Source organism: Hypanus sabinus, chromosome 6 (assembly GCF_030144855.1).
Source record: "Hypanus sabinus isolate sHypSab1 chromosome 6, sHypSab1.hap1, whole genome shotgun sequence".
NCBI classification, from domain to species: domain Eukaryota; kingdom Metazoa; phylum Chordata; class Chondrichthyes; order Myliobatiformes; family Dasyatidae; genus Hypanus; species Hypanus sabinus.
This window is the reverse complement of record NC_082711.1, coordinates 74,930,033-74,952,430: the sequence shown is the minus strand read 5'-3', so window position 1 is coordinate 74,952,430 and position 22,398 is coordinate 74,930,033. Positions and strand designations below refer to the sequence as shown.

Genomic DNA, 22,398 nt, shown 5'->3' with positions numbered 1-22,398 from the left:
TAAGAAATTAATATGATATATTTTTGAAAATGTGGCTCCCATACCTACAAAAGATAGGATTAAATACGTAGGTCCTTTGAAGATAAAAATATAAAGTAATTGGGGAAAGTAAAAATAAATATTAAAGTTATTTTGAACTCCATGGAGCATGTGGGGATCCTCCGATATCCAGGCAATCTTTCTCTCTTTTTTTTCTTTCTTTAGATAAGGGTTGGGGGGGGGGGGGTTAATATTATTTTTCTCACTATTTATCATCACATTTATTCTTTGTAATTTTCTAAAATTTAATAAATAAATAAATATTATAAAAAAAGAAAGAAGGGATAAACTAGTTAATCATAGACATCAGATGAACAAAGAAGAGAAAATCTGCAGACAATGGAAATCCAAGCAATACACACAAAATGCTGAAGGAACTCAGCAGGCCAGGCAGCATCTATGGAAAAGAGTACAGTCGACGATTTGGGTCGAGGCCCTTCATCAGGACTGGAGAGAAAAGAACCAGAGTAAGAAGGTGAGGGAAGAAGAGGAGGAAATACAAAGAGTAGGTGATAGGTGACACTGGGAGGGGGGAGGGGTGAAGTAAAGAGCTGGGAAGTCGATTGGCAAAAGAGATAAAGGACTGGAGAAGGGGGAATCAGATAGATGAGGACAGAAAGCCATGGAAGACTTCTCCTATCAGATTCCCCCTTCTCCAGTCCTTTATCTCTTTTGCCAATCGACTTCCCAGCTCTTTACTTCACCCCAAACCCCCCTCCCGGTTTCACCTATCACGTCCTACCTTGTACTTCTTCCTCCCCTCCCACCACCTTCTTAGTCTGACTTCTCATCTTTTTTCTCCAGTCCTGATGAACAGACTCGGCCCGAAACAATGAGTGTTTACTCTTTTCCATAGATGCTTCCTGGCCTGTGAAGTTCCTCCAGCATTTTGTGTGTGTTGCATCAGCTGAACATCTATTTTAGTGACACTCTTCGAATATTACCAGGAGCCAGCAGACTGAACATTTTGACAAATATTACAAGTTGATGAAAAAGAGTCAATAGGAATTTGTGAAAACAAGGGCACATTTCAGGCACAATGTAGCTTCGAGAGAAGCTCTTAAGCAGACGGATAACAAAGTGTGTATGACTGTTGTCTATATGCAGATCTAGTAGCTACATGGACTTCCAGAAGCAACTTAATATGGTGGGGATTTGTTTTTGGATAAACACAAGTAACTACTTCCTCTTTTGTGCTGGAAACACAATTGTAAAATTAGTTCCCCAAGTTAATTTATTCTCGAAATGGATAAACGACTCTGACTTACTTACCACCATTGATCTAATGGATAATGCAACATGATTTGCTGAATATTCATAAAAAATCTCAGTTTTTAAAATATTCCATTAATAATAAGAAAATTGGAGTAAAAATCCAAAATATCCTCAAAGAAATCATTTTTAAACCTATTCATATGTTGAATTGTGTTTCTGGAGCACTCCAACACCATAGAAGTCCTACAGTTCAACAATGGAACTTGTATCTGGACTCTACTGAGGAGAGGGAAGGGAAAATATGATTTCTTCCTCACACTTTTTATAAAGGGAATTTATTGTTTCAAAAATTCACCTCTGGTCAGAGACAGAGTAAAATTTGCTGGCATTACTCTCCAACATCTTTGCATCTATGTGCTGAGCCCAAACCAAGTCATCCCATATGTTAATACACAGAAATGTAAAGCTGCTGATCTCTTTCACCACTGCTCCACCAATTAAACTTGCATATGTTACCAGATACAGTGTTAACATATGCAGTGTTGATGAACTTCTATGCATTTAAATCATGCTAGCAACTTTACTGAAAGAAGGAAGCCTCTGCATTCTGATTTTAATTTGCTGTAGCATTAATAAAAAGCAATTAATAAAACAGAAGACTAAGAGTGATGCAAAGGGAATAAGGAAAAGGATGCAGAAGGCAGCTGGATGAAATGACAGGAAAGAAACTGCTTTTCCCAATATCATTGGAATGAATAAAAATCGTCTCCTAACAGCCATCACACACTACCTTTATTACTGTAAGCAACAAGAAAACACTTAAAGGATTTCACTAACCATTTATCCTAATGATTTAGCTTTACACCTACCAGCGTGACTTACCCTAAATGGATTTATGACTTTAAGCTGTACGTTTTAAATAAAAAATATCTCTTACCCAGGTAAACCACCGGTTTCCATTACATTAGCCAAGGTTACATCATTGGACCACACATCATACTGCCACTTGCGGAGACCAAGGACCCCACACAACACTCTTCCTGTGTGCAGGCCCACACGCATGTTAAGATCAACTTCGGTGGCTTCAGCCACAGACCTGAAATAGACCCAAGACTGTTAGTCACTTGGTGACAATATGTTATTCACAAATCTGCATACTCAGCACAGATGAAAAATGCATAAAATCCTTGTATCAAGCAACATTTATGAACTCACCAGGTCTAGAACCCAATGGGAGAGAAATTTGTTTTCACTTACTTGTGTTAGCCATGTGTGATCTTATCGACTACCAGCTGTAATCTCTGCTCATTGTTTCCAGATGTGCAGAGATTGCATAATTGCTGATCAACAACACTTGCAATAAAAGAAAAAAAAAATCCTCTTGTCTTCATTACCGTTCACTATATGAGAATATGAATCCATAGGAATGTATCAGCAGAAACCAAAGCAAATGGCTTGTCAAAAGAGGTAACCAAGAAAGGGGCTGAATGCAAGTGGGTCAAAACTAAATCAGGTAAAGAAAAAGAAGTAGCATGCCAGTGTACAGAGATTTTCATATAGAAACTGACCGTGCATCTGCCAGATTATTTCACTTAGTCTATGTAAGAGAAAATGCAGGAGTAATGGGCTGCATGAAATTAGGCTTGGTTTGGTCCTTTCGGGGCCATTTTATATATACTTTCATTGACAAAATAAATGTGCATCTTCACAAAAAAGTACACTCCATATATATTCACATCTAAAGTTTATTTCTGCCATTGATTGTGATATTTTATAACTTCATTTCACTCAGTCATTTCCATCATAAGGGATACCAGAGCATTACAACAGAAGGAAAAATTTCTTACATTGAATGCAAAACAAACTTGACATTTAAGATGATTTCCTATTTATTTATTAAGACGCAGTGTAAAATAGGCCCTTCTGGCCCTTCAAGCTGTGCTGTACAACAGCCGTCAGTTTAATGCTAGCCTAATCATTGGACAATTTACAATGAACCAGTGTGGATAACTTCACTCACCATCACACTAAACTGATTCCACAACCTTTGGACTTACCTTCAAGGACTTGGAACTCATGTTCAAAGCATGATTTATCTATTTATTTATTTATTTTTCTCAACTCAGTCTTGGAAAACCCAAGTTATGGTCACAGCCAAGTACTAGGAACTTTCAGACTATTCTGTGTTTAGTATTGTGGCTTTCTAGAGATTGACATAAATATTGCTGTGTAAGGTTCATTGTTTAACTCTACTGTGTAGTGACTTTGGGATACCAGTTGTAGATATTACCACTGGAACAACATTTACCCATTTTATGTTCCATAGTCTTTCAATTTCCTCTTTTGGTTCAGCATATTTCTGGTGTTTTTTACTTATTGATTTCTGTATATTAATGTGTGCTTGGAATGACTATGTCTATTAAGTAAGTTCTTCTTGTTTGCTTATACAGTATTATTATATCTGGATGATTAGTATTGGTCATCATATCGGTATAATGGATTTGTCGTAGTATCATTTGTAAGAGTTTGAATCTAAAAGTGGATCAGGCTCATATTTATAGGAAGGTACGGTGTCTTATATAAGTTTGTATTTTAAATCTAGATTTTGATGAATGATGTTTGATTGTGCCTGCGTAAGTAATCAGATTGAATTAAACTGCTGCAGGATCCTGTAATGTTTTAGACTGTTTCTGGTTTTTCTAGGCAGTCTGCATTTATCATCTTAAATTTGATGCTTTTATTATGTATTTTTGATAAATTTTGGTCCTGTATTGCCACACTGAACCCCTCTGTTTCTGAGTTATTTATTATTTTCATTATTATTTGTATTTATACAGATTGTCTTCCTTTGCTCAATAGCTAAATATTTGTATTTAGCTTTTCAATGATTCCATTGTAATCCTTTGCTCTACTGTGAATGCCCACAAGAAAATGATTCTCAGGGTGGTACGGTATATGGTGACACATAGCATACACACTTTGATAATAAATTTACTCTGAACTTTCAATAATGTAGCTGTATCACCTGTTAGCACAGCCTACACAGTGGCAGAGGTTTAAATGTATTCATGCATAAATGTAGTATTTTCAGTGCATGTGTTGATAATAAAAGACTTACAATGATGATGAAATTAATAACACTACAATTATATTGGCACTGCTGCAGATTCACTATTATGCAATTGAATGTTATTTTAGGGTTAGCGCTTGATATTAGAGTAAATATTGATAGAATTACTGATCACCACCTGAAATAAGGGGATTAGGTTCAGGGAAGGTTTGCTTTAGTGAGATAAGAGCAAGGTGTTAGAGTTGGGCTGTTAGCCTTTTGGAAAAACAGCAATTGACTCAAGACTCTGCTCATTTCTGGGTGGAAAAATGTAATGAATATCCTTTTCCAATAACATTTTATCTTTGTATATAAGAGTAACTGTAGAATTTAGGTAGATGTCTTATTCAGTTTAGGATTACATAGGGATGATTATTAACAGGGCACAGCATGGGCATGTTTCAGACTATACTTCCAATTTATTGAAAACGACCCAGAAGATAAATGAAACAGATAATGAAATTAGTTCATTCTCAAGGATGAAATGAATGTCTATTTTAATGGAATTATAAAATAATATTAATGCACATACTAGTTATTTTGCTGTAAAGTCCCTGTTCTTTTCTTATATAGATTTAATCAGTCAACAATAAAATATTTTATAAATAATGCAATTATAGTCTTGTTGAAATCAGGCGCAGTTATGACTCACACCACAACCTATTTTCGTGCTTAATAACCAGCAAAGTAATAGTCTGAGAAGTCCACTGAATTTCTGCTTGTTCAATATGGAGGATATATTGTTACTACAATGTGACACACAGCAATTCCCAAGCCCAAAATCTCTAAACACAGATTGAAAATTGACAAAGTGTAAGTGATGCTTATTTACTCACTGCCCATTATGCAGATGGTGCTTAGAGCAGCGATAAAGGTCTTCCATCCCTGTCTGTTCTTGGCCTATACTATCGCACACAGATAGAGAAGGATTCTTCATTGCTGTTTCTGTAACAAGTTTTTTTGACCAGTCAGGGTTGTTAACCCTGAGTTGAACCCTGAACATTGGGGGACTGGTGGTCCACTCTTAGTTGTTGATCGTGTGGATAGTCAGAGGCTTTTTCCCAGGGCTGAAATGGCTAACATGAGAGGGCACAGTTTTAAGGTGCTTGGACATAGGTACAGAGGGGATGTCAGGGTTAAGTTTTTTTTATGCAGAGAGTGCTGACTGCTTGGAATGGGCTGCCAGCGACTGTGGTGGAGGCAGATACAGTAGGGTTTTTTAAGAGGCTCCTGGATAGGTACATGGAGCTTAGAAAAATAGAGGGCTATGGGTAACCCTGGTTAGTTTCTAAAGTAAGTACATGTTCGGCACAACATTGTGGGCTGAAGGGCCTGTATTGTGCTGTAGGTTTCCTATGTTTCTAAGTTTAGTGTGTCCTGTACCCTTTGACCCGCTTGGTATGGGTGAACCTACCAAGAGCCAAAGCACAATACCCTGACTCCAGTCAATGTAGCTCTCTGGGGCATTGAGTCATGCAAGTCTCCAAACCCTGTGACAAGTTTGTGGTCCTCTTGGAGCTAAGTGCTACTAAAACAGTAAAAATTGTAGGCACTACGGCTCCCCTTGCTTGTCCAGTTTATTAGGGAATAGATGCAGAGAACAGTGTTATCTGGGATGGAGGGACAAGGAACCAAAATAGATTCATTAACTAATTAAGTGACATACTGGATTTTTTGGAAAAAAAATTAAGTATTTCTTAGATGAACAATTTATTCCTTTTAAATTTCTATTACTTAGTCCAAACCACTTTCACTTTACACTTCCTGTCATGTATAACTTTTTATACATTTTCTTATATTTTGTAGGTTGTCAACAAACTAGCACTATATAGGAAACTGTTTTTTTTTTGGAAAGCTGGAATATTGTTTTGCATTAACTGTGACCTCAGTCTTAATATTAACAAGTAGTGAAATACAACACATCATCTGTGAGTGTTCTATTTGAAGGTAAACAAAATTAACCCTTCACATTTCAATTGGTGGTACTATTTTCTAAGTTTAAGTATAGGCTTTAAGAAGTGTTATAATATCTGTTGAGGAGGCCAATCCTAAGTTATAGCCAAAAGCCTGAAATATATTCCAAATTAATTGCACAATATACTTCCAGGCCACATTTAGCGCAACTTCTGTATTTCACTCCTCTTTTTTAAAAAAAAGTCCTGAAGTAACTTATTGAATATCATTCCTCACAAACCTTATTGATTTATTTCATTTTTTTACAGAATGTTCTATTCTAGCTCTGACAACATTCTTATAGAACTATTCAATTTTTTTTCTTGCTCATCGATCTTGATGTTCTTGATCTTTCCTTTCCAAATAATTAATCAGTTTTTTTTCTGACAGCTACAAATGGCATCTGCTTCCTTCAGTGTTTCAGGTGATTTATTCTAGAATATAACAGCTACATGCATAAAATGATCTTTCTGATTCTTTTGCCAATCATCTTAAATTTTTATCCTCTGGTTGCCAACCTTATGGGGTGGAAATAATTTCTCAGTACTTACGCTAAAATAAGAAGCATCATAATTGTTATGTTTGTTCTCATAAAGACAGGTTTTCTGTGGGCAAATGCTGGAAAATTTTATTTACAGAATGGCTTCAGCTGACACTGAGCACGTGACTAGCTCACCAACATTATTTCCAGTTCAACCTCCCACATTGCCCGCTGAGAACTGAAGTTCTTTACTATATACACACATAATAACACATCTTCCACCTTTAAAGAAAAACAAATATGATAATATGTCTTCATAAACCTGCAAGGAACAATAATCCTTCACAACAAAGTTATCTACATTAACTCAATCGTCATGAGCAAACACAGTCCCTTATTCACTCAGCAACTTTCAATTAGCATCTGAGATGGTTTGGTGATCCTTTTTGGTCTGCTAGCTGTTTCCATAGATGGATTGCTTTCATTAATATTAGTCTTTTTGAGAAGTCTGATCAACATTTTCATTTCTTTCATATTCTTCTGCCAAGATCCAATCTATTTGTCTCTGTTCTTACTCTTGGAGTATGATCACAATATGCTCCATAATGGATCCCTGGACTGCGTCTGTGTGATTAGTGAGTCTTTTCATGTTTAAACTGATTCTGTCTCATTTCACAGTGCTCCCTCTGATGTCTGTGTAACATAGATAGCAATTCCTCCTGTTGGTTTGTGTTGAACCATTGCTGTTGTTCTGACCGTGGTGTGGTCTCCCCATCTTCCCTTTTTACTTTTTCTCTTCAGCTTCAGACAGGAAGATGGAAATATTTTTGATTTCCAGTCTTTAACTGGAAGTCAATGAGAGGCAGATTTTGAACCAGAACTGGATGGTGTGAAAGCAAGACAAGTGACTTCTTTATCACGATCAGTCTGTCCAGTACTGGCATCCTGATGCTCACGCCGGTGTAGCTGGTACAGATGTCTATGCAAGGGGAGTTCTTGTGCTTCTCTTGCATTAGTATTGGGTGGTCATCTTTGATCTGTGAGGCCACTATGAAACCCTTTCTGCTTTTCACATGCACTCAGGCCTAATATTGGCTGTACTCTCTTATCTATAAAGAGTAGCTGTGTCTTTAGCTGCTACAGCTTGTGCTTCAAGGTCACTATACAGCTCCCTTTTACTGGAATGTTCTCTTCAGTATAACTCTCATTTTGAATTTCACTGGGTAAATCTTGCTCCTTACTTCTGACAGTCTTGTACTGTAATCATTCACGGATAACAGATTCACCTGGGCTCCAGTGTCAAGCTTGAATGGAAATGCTGTCTCATTCATATTCACTGGAACAATCCGTTCTGCTTTGCCAGCACCAGCAGTATGTAATCCACAAACACTTCCTCCATTTCTTTAGCACCTTTGTCTTAGCCCCAGCTTTACAGCAGTTTGCAAAATGATTCCTCTTCCCACAATTATTGCAGAACTTTCCATAAGCAGGACACATTTTTGGAAGTGTGCTTTCCTGCACATTTGCTGCATTTTCTGTTTGAGCCTAACTCTTTACGTTGTTGTAGCTTTGAAAAATACTTAGTGTGCTGTCCCTCTGCTTTCATTGCATGCACTGTTGTGCTTCCTTGTGCAGCTCCTTAGTTCGTGCTTGTATGCTCTCTGCTGCTCTACACATATTCACAGCTTTTTCCAGCGTCTAATCTTTTCCATGGAGCAATCTTTCTCTGAGCCCACGTCTGGGATTCCGCAAACTATTTTGTCTCTAACTAGTGAGTCTCTTAAATCTCAAATCTCAGAGTGTGAAGCTCAGCTATGTATTGGTCCGAGCTGTGCAGATGCAACAAGAGTGTACCCACTCAGGTGCGAAAATGCGCTTGAAAAAGCACCAAGCTTTTTGAAGGGAATCATTGATTGGAGTGCGGCACAGACACAACAGGAGCATTCCCATGCAGGTCCACCAAAGAGCTTGAAAAAGCAGCAAGTTTTTGATGGGAGCGGTTAGTTGCAGTATTGTGCAGATACAACAGGTGTGTTCCGCGCAGCTCCGACAAAGGTTTTCACTGGGAAACCCAGTCTGTATCAAAGCGCGGAGCAATTGTTGTGGGAGCAGTCACCATCACAGTCGTCTAAGGCAGAGTAGTAAGACTTTGGCTCAACAGGGCTTTAGCAAGAACAACTAGACGCAAGGTAAGTAGGTAAGTTCATTTTTTATTTATTACTTAAATCTTGAGAAAACGGGGGTGGGGGGATGTCTACAGAAACAGTGTTCTGTTCTGGGAATCAGATGTGGGATTTCCAGGAGACTCCCAGCCTCCCCGATGGCCACACCTGCACCAGCGGCATTGAGCTGCATCTCCTTAGAGACTGTGTTAGGGAACTGGAGCTGCAGCTCAATGACATTTGGCTTGTTAGGGAAAATGCAGTGATAGACAGGAGTTACAAGGAGGTAGACACCCCAAGGCTACAGGAGACAAATAAATGGATGACTGTTAGGAGAGGGACAGGGACCATCAGATAGTGGAGAGCACCGCTCTGGCTGTTCCGCTCAATAATATGTACTCTATTTGGAGTATTGCTAGGGTGGTGGGGGGGTGACTGTTCTACCTGGGGGAAGCAACAGTGGCCATGCCTCTGGCACTGAGTCTGGCCCTATGGCTCATAAGAGAAGGAAATTGAAGAGGATGGCAACAGTAATAGGGGACTCTATAGTCAGGTAACAGATAAGCAGATCTGTGAACATGAAAAGGAAACATGGATGGTAGATTGCCTCCCAGGTGCCAGGGTCCAAGATGTTTATAAACACAGCCACACATCTTGAAAAGGGAGGGTGAGCAGCCAGAAGTTGTGATACATATTGGTATCAATGACATAGGAAGAAAAAGGGAGGAGCTCCTGAGAAAAGAATATTGGGAGAGAAGCAGGACCTCAATGGTAATAATCTCAGGATTGCTGTCTGTGCCACGCAACAGTGAAGATAGACATAGAATGAGGTGGCAGATAAATGCATCGCTGAAGAATTGGAGCAGGGGTCAGGGATTCAGATTTCTGGATTTCTGGGACCTCTTCTGGGGAAGGTAGGACCTGTAGAAAAGGTACTGGGTTCACTTGAATCCAAGGAGGACCAATATTCTTCCGGGCAGATTTACTAGAGCTGCTGGGCGTGGCTTAAACTAATATGGCAGGGGGATGGGAACCAGGATAATAGAGCTGAGGATGAGCCAGCAGGTTTACAAGTAAATGATAGATGTAACATGAATGTTAGGAAGGACAAACCAATGACTGGGTACAAATGCAGGTAGTGCAAAGAGTTAAGGTGTACCACAGAGGCAAAATTCAAAAAGGAGAACAATACAGCACTGAAGCTGCTATAATTAAATCTGCATAGAATTCAGACTAAAGTGGATGAACTCGTGGCACAATTAGAGATTGGTTGGTATGATGTTGTGGACATCGCTGAGTCATGGCTGATAGAAAGCCATAGTTGACAGTTTAACATCAAAGAATATACTTTGTATCGAAAGCACAGGCAGGAAGGCAGAGGCTGTGGTGTGACTCTGTTGGAAAGAGATGGAATTACATCTTTAGAAAGAGGTGACATCAAGTTATAGAATGTTGTATATTTGTGGGCGGAGTTAAGAAATTGCAAGGGTGAAAAAACATAACCGGAATCATATATGGGCCTCCAAATAGGAGCCAAGATGTGGGGTTGAGATTGCAAAGGGAGCTGGAAAAGGCATGTAATAAGAGTAATGACATAATTGTAATGGGGGACTTCAACATGCGAGGGGATTGGGAAAATCAGGTTGGTGTTGGATTGCAAGAGACAGAATTTGTTGAATGCTTACGAGATAGTTTTTTTAGAGCAGCTTGTGCTTGAGCCTACTCGAGGAAAGACTTAGATTGGGTGTTGTGTAATAAGCCACATCTTATTAGGAAGCTTAATGTAAAGGCACCCTTGGGAGGCAGGAATCATAACATGATGGAACTTATACTGCAATTTGAGAGGGAGATGTATCAGTATTGCAATGGAATAAAGGGAACTACAGAAGCATGAGAGAGGAGTTTGCCCAGGTGGATTGGAGGAGGATACTGGCAGGGATGATGGCAGAGCAGAGATGGCTGAAGTTTCAGGAAGTAGTTCACCAGGTGCAGGATAGGTACGTCCCACAGAGGAAGAAGCTCTCAAATGGCAAGCGTAGGCAACTGGGGCTGATAAAGTAAGTTATGGTTTCTGTAAATGAGAATTACGCCTGTCAAATCTGTTAGAGTTCTCCAAGGAAGTAACAAGCAAGATGGACAAAAGTGAGGCAGTGAATGCCATTTATTTGGATTTTCAGAAGGTGTTTGCTAACGTGCTACACATGAGGCTGCTTACAAGATATGGTGTTACAGGAAAGATACTGGCAAGGATAGAGGAATGGCTGACAGGCAGGAGGCAGCAGGTGTGAATAAAGAATGCCTTTTTTGGTTGGCTGGCGGTGACTGGTGCTGTTCCTCACAAATCAGTATTGGGACTGCTATTTTTCACATCGTTTGTCAATGATTTGGATAATGGAATTGATGAGTTTGTGTCAAAGTTTGTGGATGATGAGAAGATAGGTGGAGGGGGACTTGCAGCAGGACTTAGACATATTAGAAGAATGGGCAAAAACTGGCAGATAGCATACAGTGTTGGCAAATATATGATAATGCATTTTGGTGTAAGGAACATTAGTGCAGATCATTATCTAAGTGGCAAGAAGGTTTGAACACCAGAGGTCCAGAGGGTCTTAGGAGTCCTCGTGCAAGACTTTCCAAAGTTTAGTTGACAGGTTGAGTCTGTGGTAAAGAAGGAACATGCAATGTTGGAATTTATTTCAAGGAGAACAGAATACAAAAGCAGGGAGATAATTCTGAGCCTTTATAAGACACTAATCAGGTTGCATTTGGAGCACTGTCAACAGTTTTGGGCCCCATATCTCAGAAAGGACAAGTGGTCATTGGGGGGAGTCCAGAGGAAGCTCATGAGGATAATTCTCAGAACAAAGGGGTTAACATATGAGGAATGTTTGGCAGCTTTGGCCCTGTACTCACCGGAATTCAGAAGAATGCAGGGGGATCTCATTGAAATCTACTGAATATTGAAAGAACTAGATAGGGTGGATATGGAGAGGATGTTTCCTGTGGTGGGGTATCCAGATTTAGAGGGCACAGCCTCAAAATTAAGGGGTGATCTTGTAGAATAGAGAAAAAGAGGAATTTTTTTAGCCAGTGAGTAGTGAATCTGTGGAATGTCCTGTCACAGACCGCGGTGGAGGTCAAGTCCCTGAGCATATTTAAGGTGTAAGTTGATCATTTCCTGATTAGCCAGGGCATCAAAGGATACTGCAAGAAGGCAGATGTATGGAATTGAGTGGATCCGGTATCAGCTATGATTGAATGGCGGAGGAGACACAATGGGCTGAATGGCCTAATTCTTCTCCTATGTCTTAAGGTCTTATGGTCTACAGCTAACACTTTGTTTCTGGTCACAGGAAAATAACTTGCATCTCCCAAATGTCATGTTTTTACTTGGGACAAAGTACTCCTCAAATTTTGTCATCAGATTGTCCAATTTAAAGTCTGGCTCAACAATTTGAAAAAACTGTTATAGGTGTCCAAAGCATCTTCATCAATTACATGTAGAAAAACAGGCATTTTCAATTTTTTCATCAGCCCCCTCCTGCTCCACTAGCCACTAAATATACATTGAATCACTGTTTAAAACATTTCCATTTATCAGTTCAATTGCTGGAAAACTGTATTGGTGTTGGAGGATTTAGCTTATCCATTACAGGAACTCTCACTCTCACCTGAATCTCTCTTGGTGAATTTTGGAACAACGTGGTCTCTTACCTCATTGGCCAGCTTTTCTCCATCACTTGCATCTCTTTCTTAGCCATGTACGGTATTCATTTACCCTCCATGCTTAATCCTCATACTGACTTCTGACATCATGTTATGTTTGTTCTTAGTAAAGACAAACTTTGCATGAGGAAACGCTAGAACATTTAATTTACAGAATGGCTTCAGCTCAACACTGAGCATGTGGCACCAGCTCACCAATGTCATTTCCAGTTATAGGTGAACCACTTGCATTGCCCACTGGTAAGTTAAGTTCTTTATTGTGTACACACATAATAATACAATAATTATGACTACCTGCATTAAATCTCTGGTCCAAGATAATTAATGCAAGCTCTTCTCATCTCTCCACATTACTGGCGTTTCGTCGTTGTTTGAACTGATAATTTTGCTCTGCATCCTTTTCTTACTTGGACAATTCCAAAATTTGACCCAAAGGCTCCAATAATTCATTATATAAGCTCTGAATTCAGCTCCTCTCTAAATTTACTCCATTTCCACTAGACCCCTCTTCCCCCACAAGCCAAAATATCCCAAGGTCACTCCTATGCTGTCTGCTTCAAAGATAAAACAAGCAGCCTAGTGACTAACAGTAAATATGTATGCGAACACATTTAAAACAGGGTAAGTGAAGATCTTCCGATGTTTCTTTCAGATATTTGTTAATTACAAAAATAAACAACTTTGTTTAAGTATCATGTTTTCATTGTTAGATCTAAAATAATTTTATTAGGCCATGCTTAAAAAGACTACTATTGTATGTAAAATAGAAAGGATAATTACCTTAATAAGGCAAAATGTGCAGAAATGATTATAATTAGCTGCCTGATTCATTCATAACCTCTTGTTTATTTATCACGTGAAAATGCAAAGATAAGCAATTTTTGTAGGAAACGATTCAAGCGTTTCAAAAGAAGTGTATCTCTTTTTGTTTTTGTACAAGCTCTGCCAGATCAAGGTTATTAGCTGTTCCACATAATGTATTAAGTTGAAACTTTCCAAATTGGTCTTTGTGTTGTTAATGCTATCAGGCACATGGAAGTTGCTGTTATTAAGTAGAGTTATAGGAGGAGAAAAGGTCAAGACTGAACTATAGAGCTATAATATAAAAGTAGTGAAGTAAGCAATGTTGTTGTCTCTTGAATTATTTTGCTTTCAGAAATTTAACTCATTTATAAACAGCTTAAAATAATGGTGAGGAAAATAGCCAATTAAAATTATTAGGTTGAAAATAAAATAATAAAAAATGGTAAAGTAAAATAACACTACTGCAAATGGTAAGCATCATGGATCAGATCTGACAGGAGTCAAATTATGAAAAAGAAAATTCTAAAGTATTACTGCTGTGTTGTAAGTGAAAGTTGGAGTGTACAGAGACATACACACACCAGTTATGGAAGAGCATGATAATCAGATTCATTGATTTTAAAATGGAACTTAGGAAAATGACCATTAATAGAAAAAATTAACCGGCTCAATAATTCTGTCAGGTATTATGCGAGGCAGCAGGACAAATAAAGTACAAACCTTGCAGAATAAATCAGATTAGTTTGTGTAAGACACTACACCATCTGGTCAAAAAGGATCAGCAGGACCTACAGATTAATCATAATGCAATTTCAACATGAATGAAGACCACCACTGCCTTCTACTTCTATGCTGCAATGACCATGCATGTTTTCACTGGGACTTCTCAAGGGTTAACTGCCTTATCATGTTTTCCTCCTTAAGGAAACAACTGAAGTTAATATTTATTATCACATAGATATATTACTTCAATGAGTATCAGGAGGAAAATTATTTCCATTTTTTCTCTCTCTGAGGTATTAAGACAATAAAATATAGGAGCAGTATTAGTCTATTTGGCCCAACAAGTCTGCTCATCTATTCAATCATGTATGATTTTCTCATTTTCTGATTTCCTCTGCTTTCTCCTAATAATGCTTAACTGCCTTAACAATCAAAAACCTATCAATCTCTGCCTTAGTTACTCTTTGGGACAACAAATTCCATACATTCACTACTTTCTGGCTGAAGGAGGTCCTTCTCATCCCAGTAACCTGGGGCTGTAACCTTGGATCCTAGATTCTTCAGTTAATGGAAACATGCTCTCCATTTCTACTCTATACAGACCTTTTATTTTTAGATAATATTGACAGAAACATTTCCATTCTCAAGAAACTAGGAGCATAAGTAGGCCACCCAGCCACTCAAGCACATCCACAATGAAGTATGATCATAGCTGACAGGCTGCAGGCTTCAACTCTTCCTCTTTACCAGTCCAACATGGTGCTTAATTCTTTTTGTCTTTAACTAAGTACCTAAGGTAATTGATTTATCAATATGTAAATATGTATTGTTTAATAATAATCTCATGGTTATGGTCCTCTGGAAATGACTGATCATAATATACTTCAATTTTATATTACATCTGATAGTGATGTCGCCAAATGTGAATCTATGTTCTTGAATTTGAACTATGGCAATTACAATGACATGAAGAGTAGCCAGTTTAAATAAATTTGAAACTGTAACAGTATTTAAAGATGGCAAAAAAATTGTTCCTGGACATGAACAAAGTGCAGACATTAAGTAGTAAGGCATAGGGAAAAGCTCTTTGGCCCAACTTGTCCAAGCTGACCATGGTGCCCACCAAGCTAGTCCCGCTTGCTCACATTTGACCCGCATCTTTCTAAATCTTATCTATATATTTATTTAAATGGCTTTTATATGTTGTTCCTGAACCTGCCTCAACAACTTTTTCTGTCAGTTCATTCCATATCTGCATCAGCCTCTGAGTGAAGAAGTTCCAAATTCCCCTTTTAGATCCTTCATCTCTCATCTTAAACCATGTCCTCTAGTTTTTAAATATCCTTCCTGGGGAATATAAAGAAATACATGTGTTCACCCTTTTACATACACCTCATGATTTCATACACTTCAATAAGGTCACCCCTCAATTTATTGTCCAAGGAGTAACGTGCCTGCCTGCCAAACTTCTCATTTAACTCAGGCCCTCAAGATCTGACAACATTTCTGTAAATCTTCTCTTTACTCTTTTCAGTTTAATTATATTTTTCTTACAGCAAGGTGACCAGATCTGTACAAGATTAAAGTTAGTAAACATAGCTTCAAAATATATCTCCCACCAATACCCAACTAGCCTCATTCATTGCATGTTTTAACATACCCCAAAGAGACGACCATCAAAATCACTCAGGGTTTGGACCTAATATTTACTTGTTCCACAATTGTCTCACATGCTTATCACAAGTAATCATGGGAAAATAATCAAAACATATTGCAAGATACTAATATATGTACCTCCTTCTGCCTTGCAGGACAAGGGGCTACAACATCACTACAGATGTCAGAAGGCATGTCTAAACTCCATTTGCTCACACTCTGCAGGAGAAATCATTGGCAATTAGTGAAGCAGCTTTCACAAATTGTGGAAAGGTGACACTGGAGTTAACTATATGCACATTTCTTTTTCTCCCAATACACTTTTCCTCCATCCTGTATGGTTTCTAATCTATAAACAACTGATCTGCAAAATTCTGGGTTTGAGCTCACTTAACCCATATCCCTCCACTTCTCTCATTTTTGCCTCGCTACTTTTTATTTTGTATTTGGTTCACATAGTTACAAGTTCTCACCTGACCCTGTAGACAGCAGAGTAACAGGAGTGATTATGCATGGTGCCTGAAATCCATCCTTTCCACCATTGATGTGGTAGGTAAATCCATTTCAAAAGCTGTATCCCCAACTATCACAAGGCTTCTTACAGATGGGGGCTCACATCTGCTGGAACACAGCAGGAGCCAGCCAATGCATGTGGTCTGTTATGTGTGTTCTGCAGAGCAAGAAAAACTCCCCTTCTTTCCATCTGATCACCAAGGCCATCAGTGTGCAAGCTCCTACTCTACGTTGCACTCACGTCCAGAAAGGATTCATCCACTTATTGCAGCCACCATGCACCTTCCAGGTTTATTATTGCAGGCTAGTTTCAGACAAGCACCGAGTAAGAGTTGCGTTCTCTCCCAAAGTTGATTCTGTTGTTTTAGTTTAAACCAATCAGTTGAACTATTAGTGTTATCAAGATGTGGAGGTCATAGTTAGAAGCCAGAGTTACTTCATTTTAGCCTAGACTTGGTCAAACGAGCACATTAATTGTACATTCAATCCCAACAATTGTAACACAGTGTTTATTTTGATCTTGACAATGTCCTTGCTGTTTTGTGGTGGATGTCTGCATTAGGATTGATAGACAACCTCCGCTAAGATACCCCAGTGTAGATTTAGCACAGGCTGTGCTGGATTGCAGCTGTGTTTTCTTTTCTCTGTGATGGGAGTAGATGGGATGTCATCGCTCATCCATTTTGATACTGAACTTTCATCACGTACACTATTTTGTGCAATGAGAATTGATAAAACTTGGTTTGAACCAGAATACTTTATTCCATGAGCTCATAAGATATAGGAGCAGAAATTAGCACATTAGGCACATTGAGTTTGCTCCACCATTTCATCATGGCTGATCCAATTTTCCCCTCAGCACAATCTCCTGCCTTCATGCCCTGACTAATCAAGAACATGTCAATCTCTGACTTAAATATACATAAAGACTCAGCTTCCATAGCTCCCCGTGGCAAAGAATTCTACAGAATTTAGCCACTCTCTGGCTAAAGAAATTCGTCCTCATCTCTATTCTAAAATGACACCCTTCCATTCAAAGGCTGTGTCCTTTAGTCTTAGACTCTCCCACCAAAGGAAATTTCCCCTCCACATCCACTCTATCATGGCCTTTCACCATTCACTAGGTTTTTATGAGGTTACCTCTCAATCTTCTGAATTATAGTGAATACAGGCACAGAGCCATCAAATGCTCTTCAAACAAAAAGTTGTTCAATCCTGGACATCATTTTTATGAACCTGCTTTGAGTCCTCTCCAGTTTCAGCATATCTTTTCTAGTTAAGGGTAATAAAAACTGCTGACAATCCTCTATGTGTTGTCTCAACAGTGCTTTATAACTTCTCAACGTTACAACTTCACTTTACATTCTAGTCCTCTTGAATTGATTGCTAATATCACATTTACCTTCCTCACCACAGTACAAACCAGCAAATTACCTTTAAAGAATTTTGCACAAGGACTCCCAAGTCCCTTTGCACCTCAGTATTTTCTCTCCATTTAGAAAATAGGCAACCCTTTCATTTCTTCTACTTAAGTGCATGACCACACACTAACTGGCATAGAATGTAGAATGTAGAAAACCTACAGCACAATGCAGGCACTTCAGCCCACAATGCTGTGCTAAACATGTACTTACTTTAGAAATTACCCAGGGTTACCCATAGCCCTCTATTTTTCTAAGCTCCAAGTACCTATCTATGAGTCTCTTAAAAGCAAATATGTTATTCCATCCGGCATATCTTTGCCCATTCTCCTAATCTGTCTAAATCCTTGTGAAGCCTCTCTATTTCCTCAAAACCACCTATCTCTCCATCAATCTTCATACTGTCTGCAAATTTTGCAACAAAGCCATCAATTCATCCTAATCATTAATATATAGCATAAAAAGAATTGGTCCCAAAACAGACTCCTGTGGAGCACCACTAATCTCCAGCAGCAAACCAGAAAAGGTATATTTTATTCCCACTCTTTTGCCTTCTGCCAATCAGCCATTGCTTTATCCATGCTAGAAAAATTCCTGTAATACCATGAGCTTGTAGTTTGTTACCTGTGTGGTACCTTTTTAAAGGCCTTCTGAAAATCCAAGTTCACAACATCAACTGATTCTCCCTTGTCTATCTTGCTTCTAAATTTCTTCAAAGAATTTTTACAGATTCCTCAGGTATGATTTTTGTTTGAGGAAATGATGCCGTCTATGGCCTCTTTTATGATGTGCCTCTAAGTACCTTGAGATCTCCTCCTTACTAGTTGACTTCAACATCTTCCCAACCACTGAGGTCCGACTAACTGGCCTATAGTTCCCCTTCTTTTGTCTCTCTTCCTTCTTGAAGAGTTGAGTGACATTTGAATTTTCTACTCTTCCAGATCCTTTCCAGAATCTAGTGAGTTTTGAAAGATGATTACTAAATGATCATGATCTCTTTAGCCACCTCTTTCAGAACCCTGGGGACTATACCATCAGGTCCAGGTGACTTATCTACCTTCAGACTTTTCATTTTCCCAAGAACCTTCTCTCTATTAATGGTAACTTCCCACACTTCATGATCCCTGACACCTGGAACATCCACCATATTGCTAGTGTCTTCCACAGTGAAAACTAATGCAAAATATGTATTGAGTTCATCCTTATTTCCTTGTCCCCCATTTACTACATTTCCAGCATAATTTTCCAACAGTGCCATATCCACTCTCACTTCTCATTTATACTTTATGCATCTAAAGAAACTTGTGGTATCCTCTTTATTATTATTGGCTAGCTTACTTTTGTATTCCATCTTTACCATCTCAATAAGTTTTTTAGTTCTCTGACTTTAGCTTCTCCTTCTTAAACTTCAGGGTGAATTCAATCTTATTATGATCACTTGCCACAAAGGGTTCTTTTACTCTTTCTCTAATCAATTCTGGTTCATTGCATAACACCCAACACAAAATAGTTGACCCTCAAGTGGGGTCAACCATGAGCTGTTCCAGAAAGCCATCTCATAGGCATTCCAGAAATTCCTCTTCCTGGAATCCAGCACCAACCTAATTTTCCCAATCTACTTGTATATTGAGATCCCCCATGACTATTGTAACATTGCCCATTGGCATGCATTTTCTATCTCCTGTTGTAATTTGTAGCCGCATCCTTACTACTGTTTGGGTGTGTGTATACAACTCCCATCAGGGTCTTTTTACCCTTGCATTTCCTTAGATCTATCCACAATGATTCAATATCCTCTGATCCTATGTTGCCTCGTTCTAATGATTTGATTTCATTTTTTACCAACTGAGCAATATTGCCCCCTCTGCCTTTCTGCCTGTCCTTTTTGTACAATGTGTATCCTTGGGCATTAAGCTCCCAGCTATAATCTTCTTTCACCCATGATTCAGTGAATGCCTACAAAATTGTATCTGCCAATCTGCAACCGTAGTACAAGTTCATCTATCTTGTTCTACATACTGTATGCTTCAAATACAACACCTTTAGTCCTGTATTCACCCTGTTTAATTTTATGCGCCTTTTATGTTGCAACTCATCCCGTTGACTGCAATTTTTCCCTATCAGCAGTCTTTCCTCACTACACATTGTCCCTGTTTGTTTTACCAATATCTACCTCCACAACCTCTCCACTATATTTTCTGGCACTCTGGTTTCCAGCCCCCTGCAATCCTAGTTGAAACCCTACTGCGCAGCATTAACAAACTTTCCCGCTAGAATATAGTCCCCCTCCGATTCAAGTGTAAACCTTCTCTTCAGTATAGATCCCACCTTCCCCGAAAGAGAGTACAATGATCCAAGAACCCTATCCCCTCCCTCTTACACCAACTCCTTGGCCACATATTAAACTGTATAATCTTCCTTATTCTGGCCTCACTAGTACGTGGCATGGGTAACAATCCTGAGATCACAACCCTGGAGACCCTGCCCTTTAACTTAGCACCTAACTCTCTGAACTCCTTTTGCAGAACCTCGTCACTCATCCTACCAATGTCATTGGTATCTACATGGACCACAGCCTCTGGCTGTTCACCTTCTCACTTCAGAGTGCTGAGGACTTGATCCAAGATGTCCCCAGTTCTGGCACCCAGGAGGAAATCCAAATTACCATTTGGAAATCTCATTCTCGTCCCACAGAACCTCCTGTCCATCTCCTAACTAATCAATCCCCTATCATGCAACACACACAAAATGCTGCTGGTACGCAGCAGGCTAGGCAGCATCTATAGGAAGAAGTACAGTTGAGGTTTCAGGCCGAGACCCTTCGTCAAGACTAACTGAAAGAAAAGTTAGTAAGAAATTTGAAAGTAGGAGGGGGAAGGGGAAATGCGAAATGATAGGAGAAGACCGGAGGGGATGGGGTGAAGCTGAGAGCTGGAAAGTTGATTGGCAAAAGGGATGCAGAGCTGGAGAAGGGAAAGGATCATGAGACGGAAGGCCTAGGGAGAAAGAAAGGGGGAGGGGAGCACCAGAGGAAGATGGCGAACAGGCAAAGAGTGATTGTGAGAGAGGCAGAGAGAGAAAAAAAGTGGGGGGGGGGGAGAAATAAATAAATAATCATGGGTAAAAAGGGAAGGAGGGGCATTAACGGAAGCTAGAGAAACCAATGTCCATGCCATCAGGTTGGAGGCTACCCAGGCGGAATATACTGTTGCTCCTCCAACCTGAGTGTGGCTTCATCTTGATAGTAGTGGAGGCCATGGATAGACATATCAGAATGGGAATGGGACGTAGAATTAAAACGTGTAGCTACCGGGAGATCCTGCTTTGTCTGGCGGACAGAGCGTAGGTGTTCAGCGAAATGCTCTCCCGGTCTGCGTCAGGTCTTACCAATATATAAAAGGCCACACCGGGAGCACCGGATGCAGTATACCACACCAGCTGACTCACAGGTGAAGTGTCGCCTCACCTGGAAGGACTGTCTGGAGCCCTGAATGGTGGTAAGGGAGGAAGTGTAAGGGCAGGTGTAGCACTTGTTTCGCTTACAAGGGTAAGTGCCAGGAGGAAGATCGGTGGGAAGGGATGGGGGGGACGAATGGACAAGCGAGTCATGTAGGGAGTGATCTCTGCTGAAAGCAGAAAGAGAGGGGAAGGGAAAGATGTGCTTGGTAGTGGGATCCTGTTGGATGTGGCGGAAGTTACGGAGAATTTTATGTTGGACCCAGAGGCTGGTGAGGTGGTAGGTAAGGACAAGGGGAACCCTATCCCGAGTGGGGTAGTGGGCGGATGGGGTGAGAGCAGATGTGTCATCACATCTATCATCACAGTATGCCTCTCCTCTTCTTTCCCTTCTGAGTCACAGAGGCAGACTCAGTGCCGGAGTCCAACCACTGTAACTTTCCTCTGTTAGATCATCTGCCGACTCACCCCGACAGTATCGAAAGTAATATACTTTTGATGGGGGTGGTGGCCACATGGGGTATTCTGCACTGGCTCCTTAACTGTTTTTCCCTTGTTGACCATCATCCAGTGTCCTGTGTCCTCCTACCTTGTTTATTTTATCCCTTGTATACATTCTTTGTTTTGTGAGAATCTAGCTGCATTTCATGCTAGTTTTTGTTGCTTAAAGCAGTCACACCTCTTCGAGAAGGTGTATTAAAACTTCAGCAGGTGTAATATGGTTATTGATTAAAGCTTGATAAATATTGCCACACCCAAAATGCAACCTTTTCAACATACAGTCTGAACTTTCTCCCCACCTACTAGTGTTTTCTTATCTTCTACCAGCTTCACCTCTGTGTTTGCAAAAATATTCTATGATATATACACTATTTACCCCTTTCCTTGTAGTTATGATCAAAACTACATGTCCAGTGCAGGTCAAGCAAAAACTCAACACTGGGATGTACCATCTTTCATATGAAGTAGCTTTTTCCTCAAGTGTATGTAAAGGATCTTGTATCACTACTTTGATGAAAAGATAGTGAATCTCTGGCGACCTAACCAACAAGTATCTACACTAGCTAGTCATTGTACGGGGCAACTGATAATTATTACATTGCTGTTTGTGGAAACTAGTTACTGCTTCATCTATATTTC

The 22,398-nt window shown here is 39.5% G+C and overlaps 1 protein-coding gene across 1 annotated transcript in view; it reads right to left on the bottom strand.

Annotated features, from left to right (window-relative positions):
* LOC132395020 (adenylate cyclase type 1-like) overlaps positions 1-22,398 on the bottom strand; it is a 253,841-nt gene that overhangs the window by 108,908 nt on the left and 122,535 nt on the right. Inside the window, exon 5 of the mRNA XM_059971346.1 lies at positions 2,192-2,350. Within this exon, the coding sequence (XP_059827329.1) occupies positions 2,192-2,350 (159 nt within the window). The remainder of the gene's footprint in view (positions 1-2,191; positions 2,351-22,398) is intronic.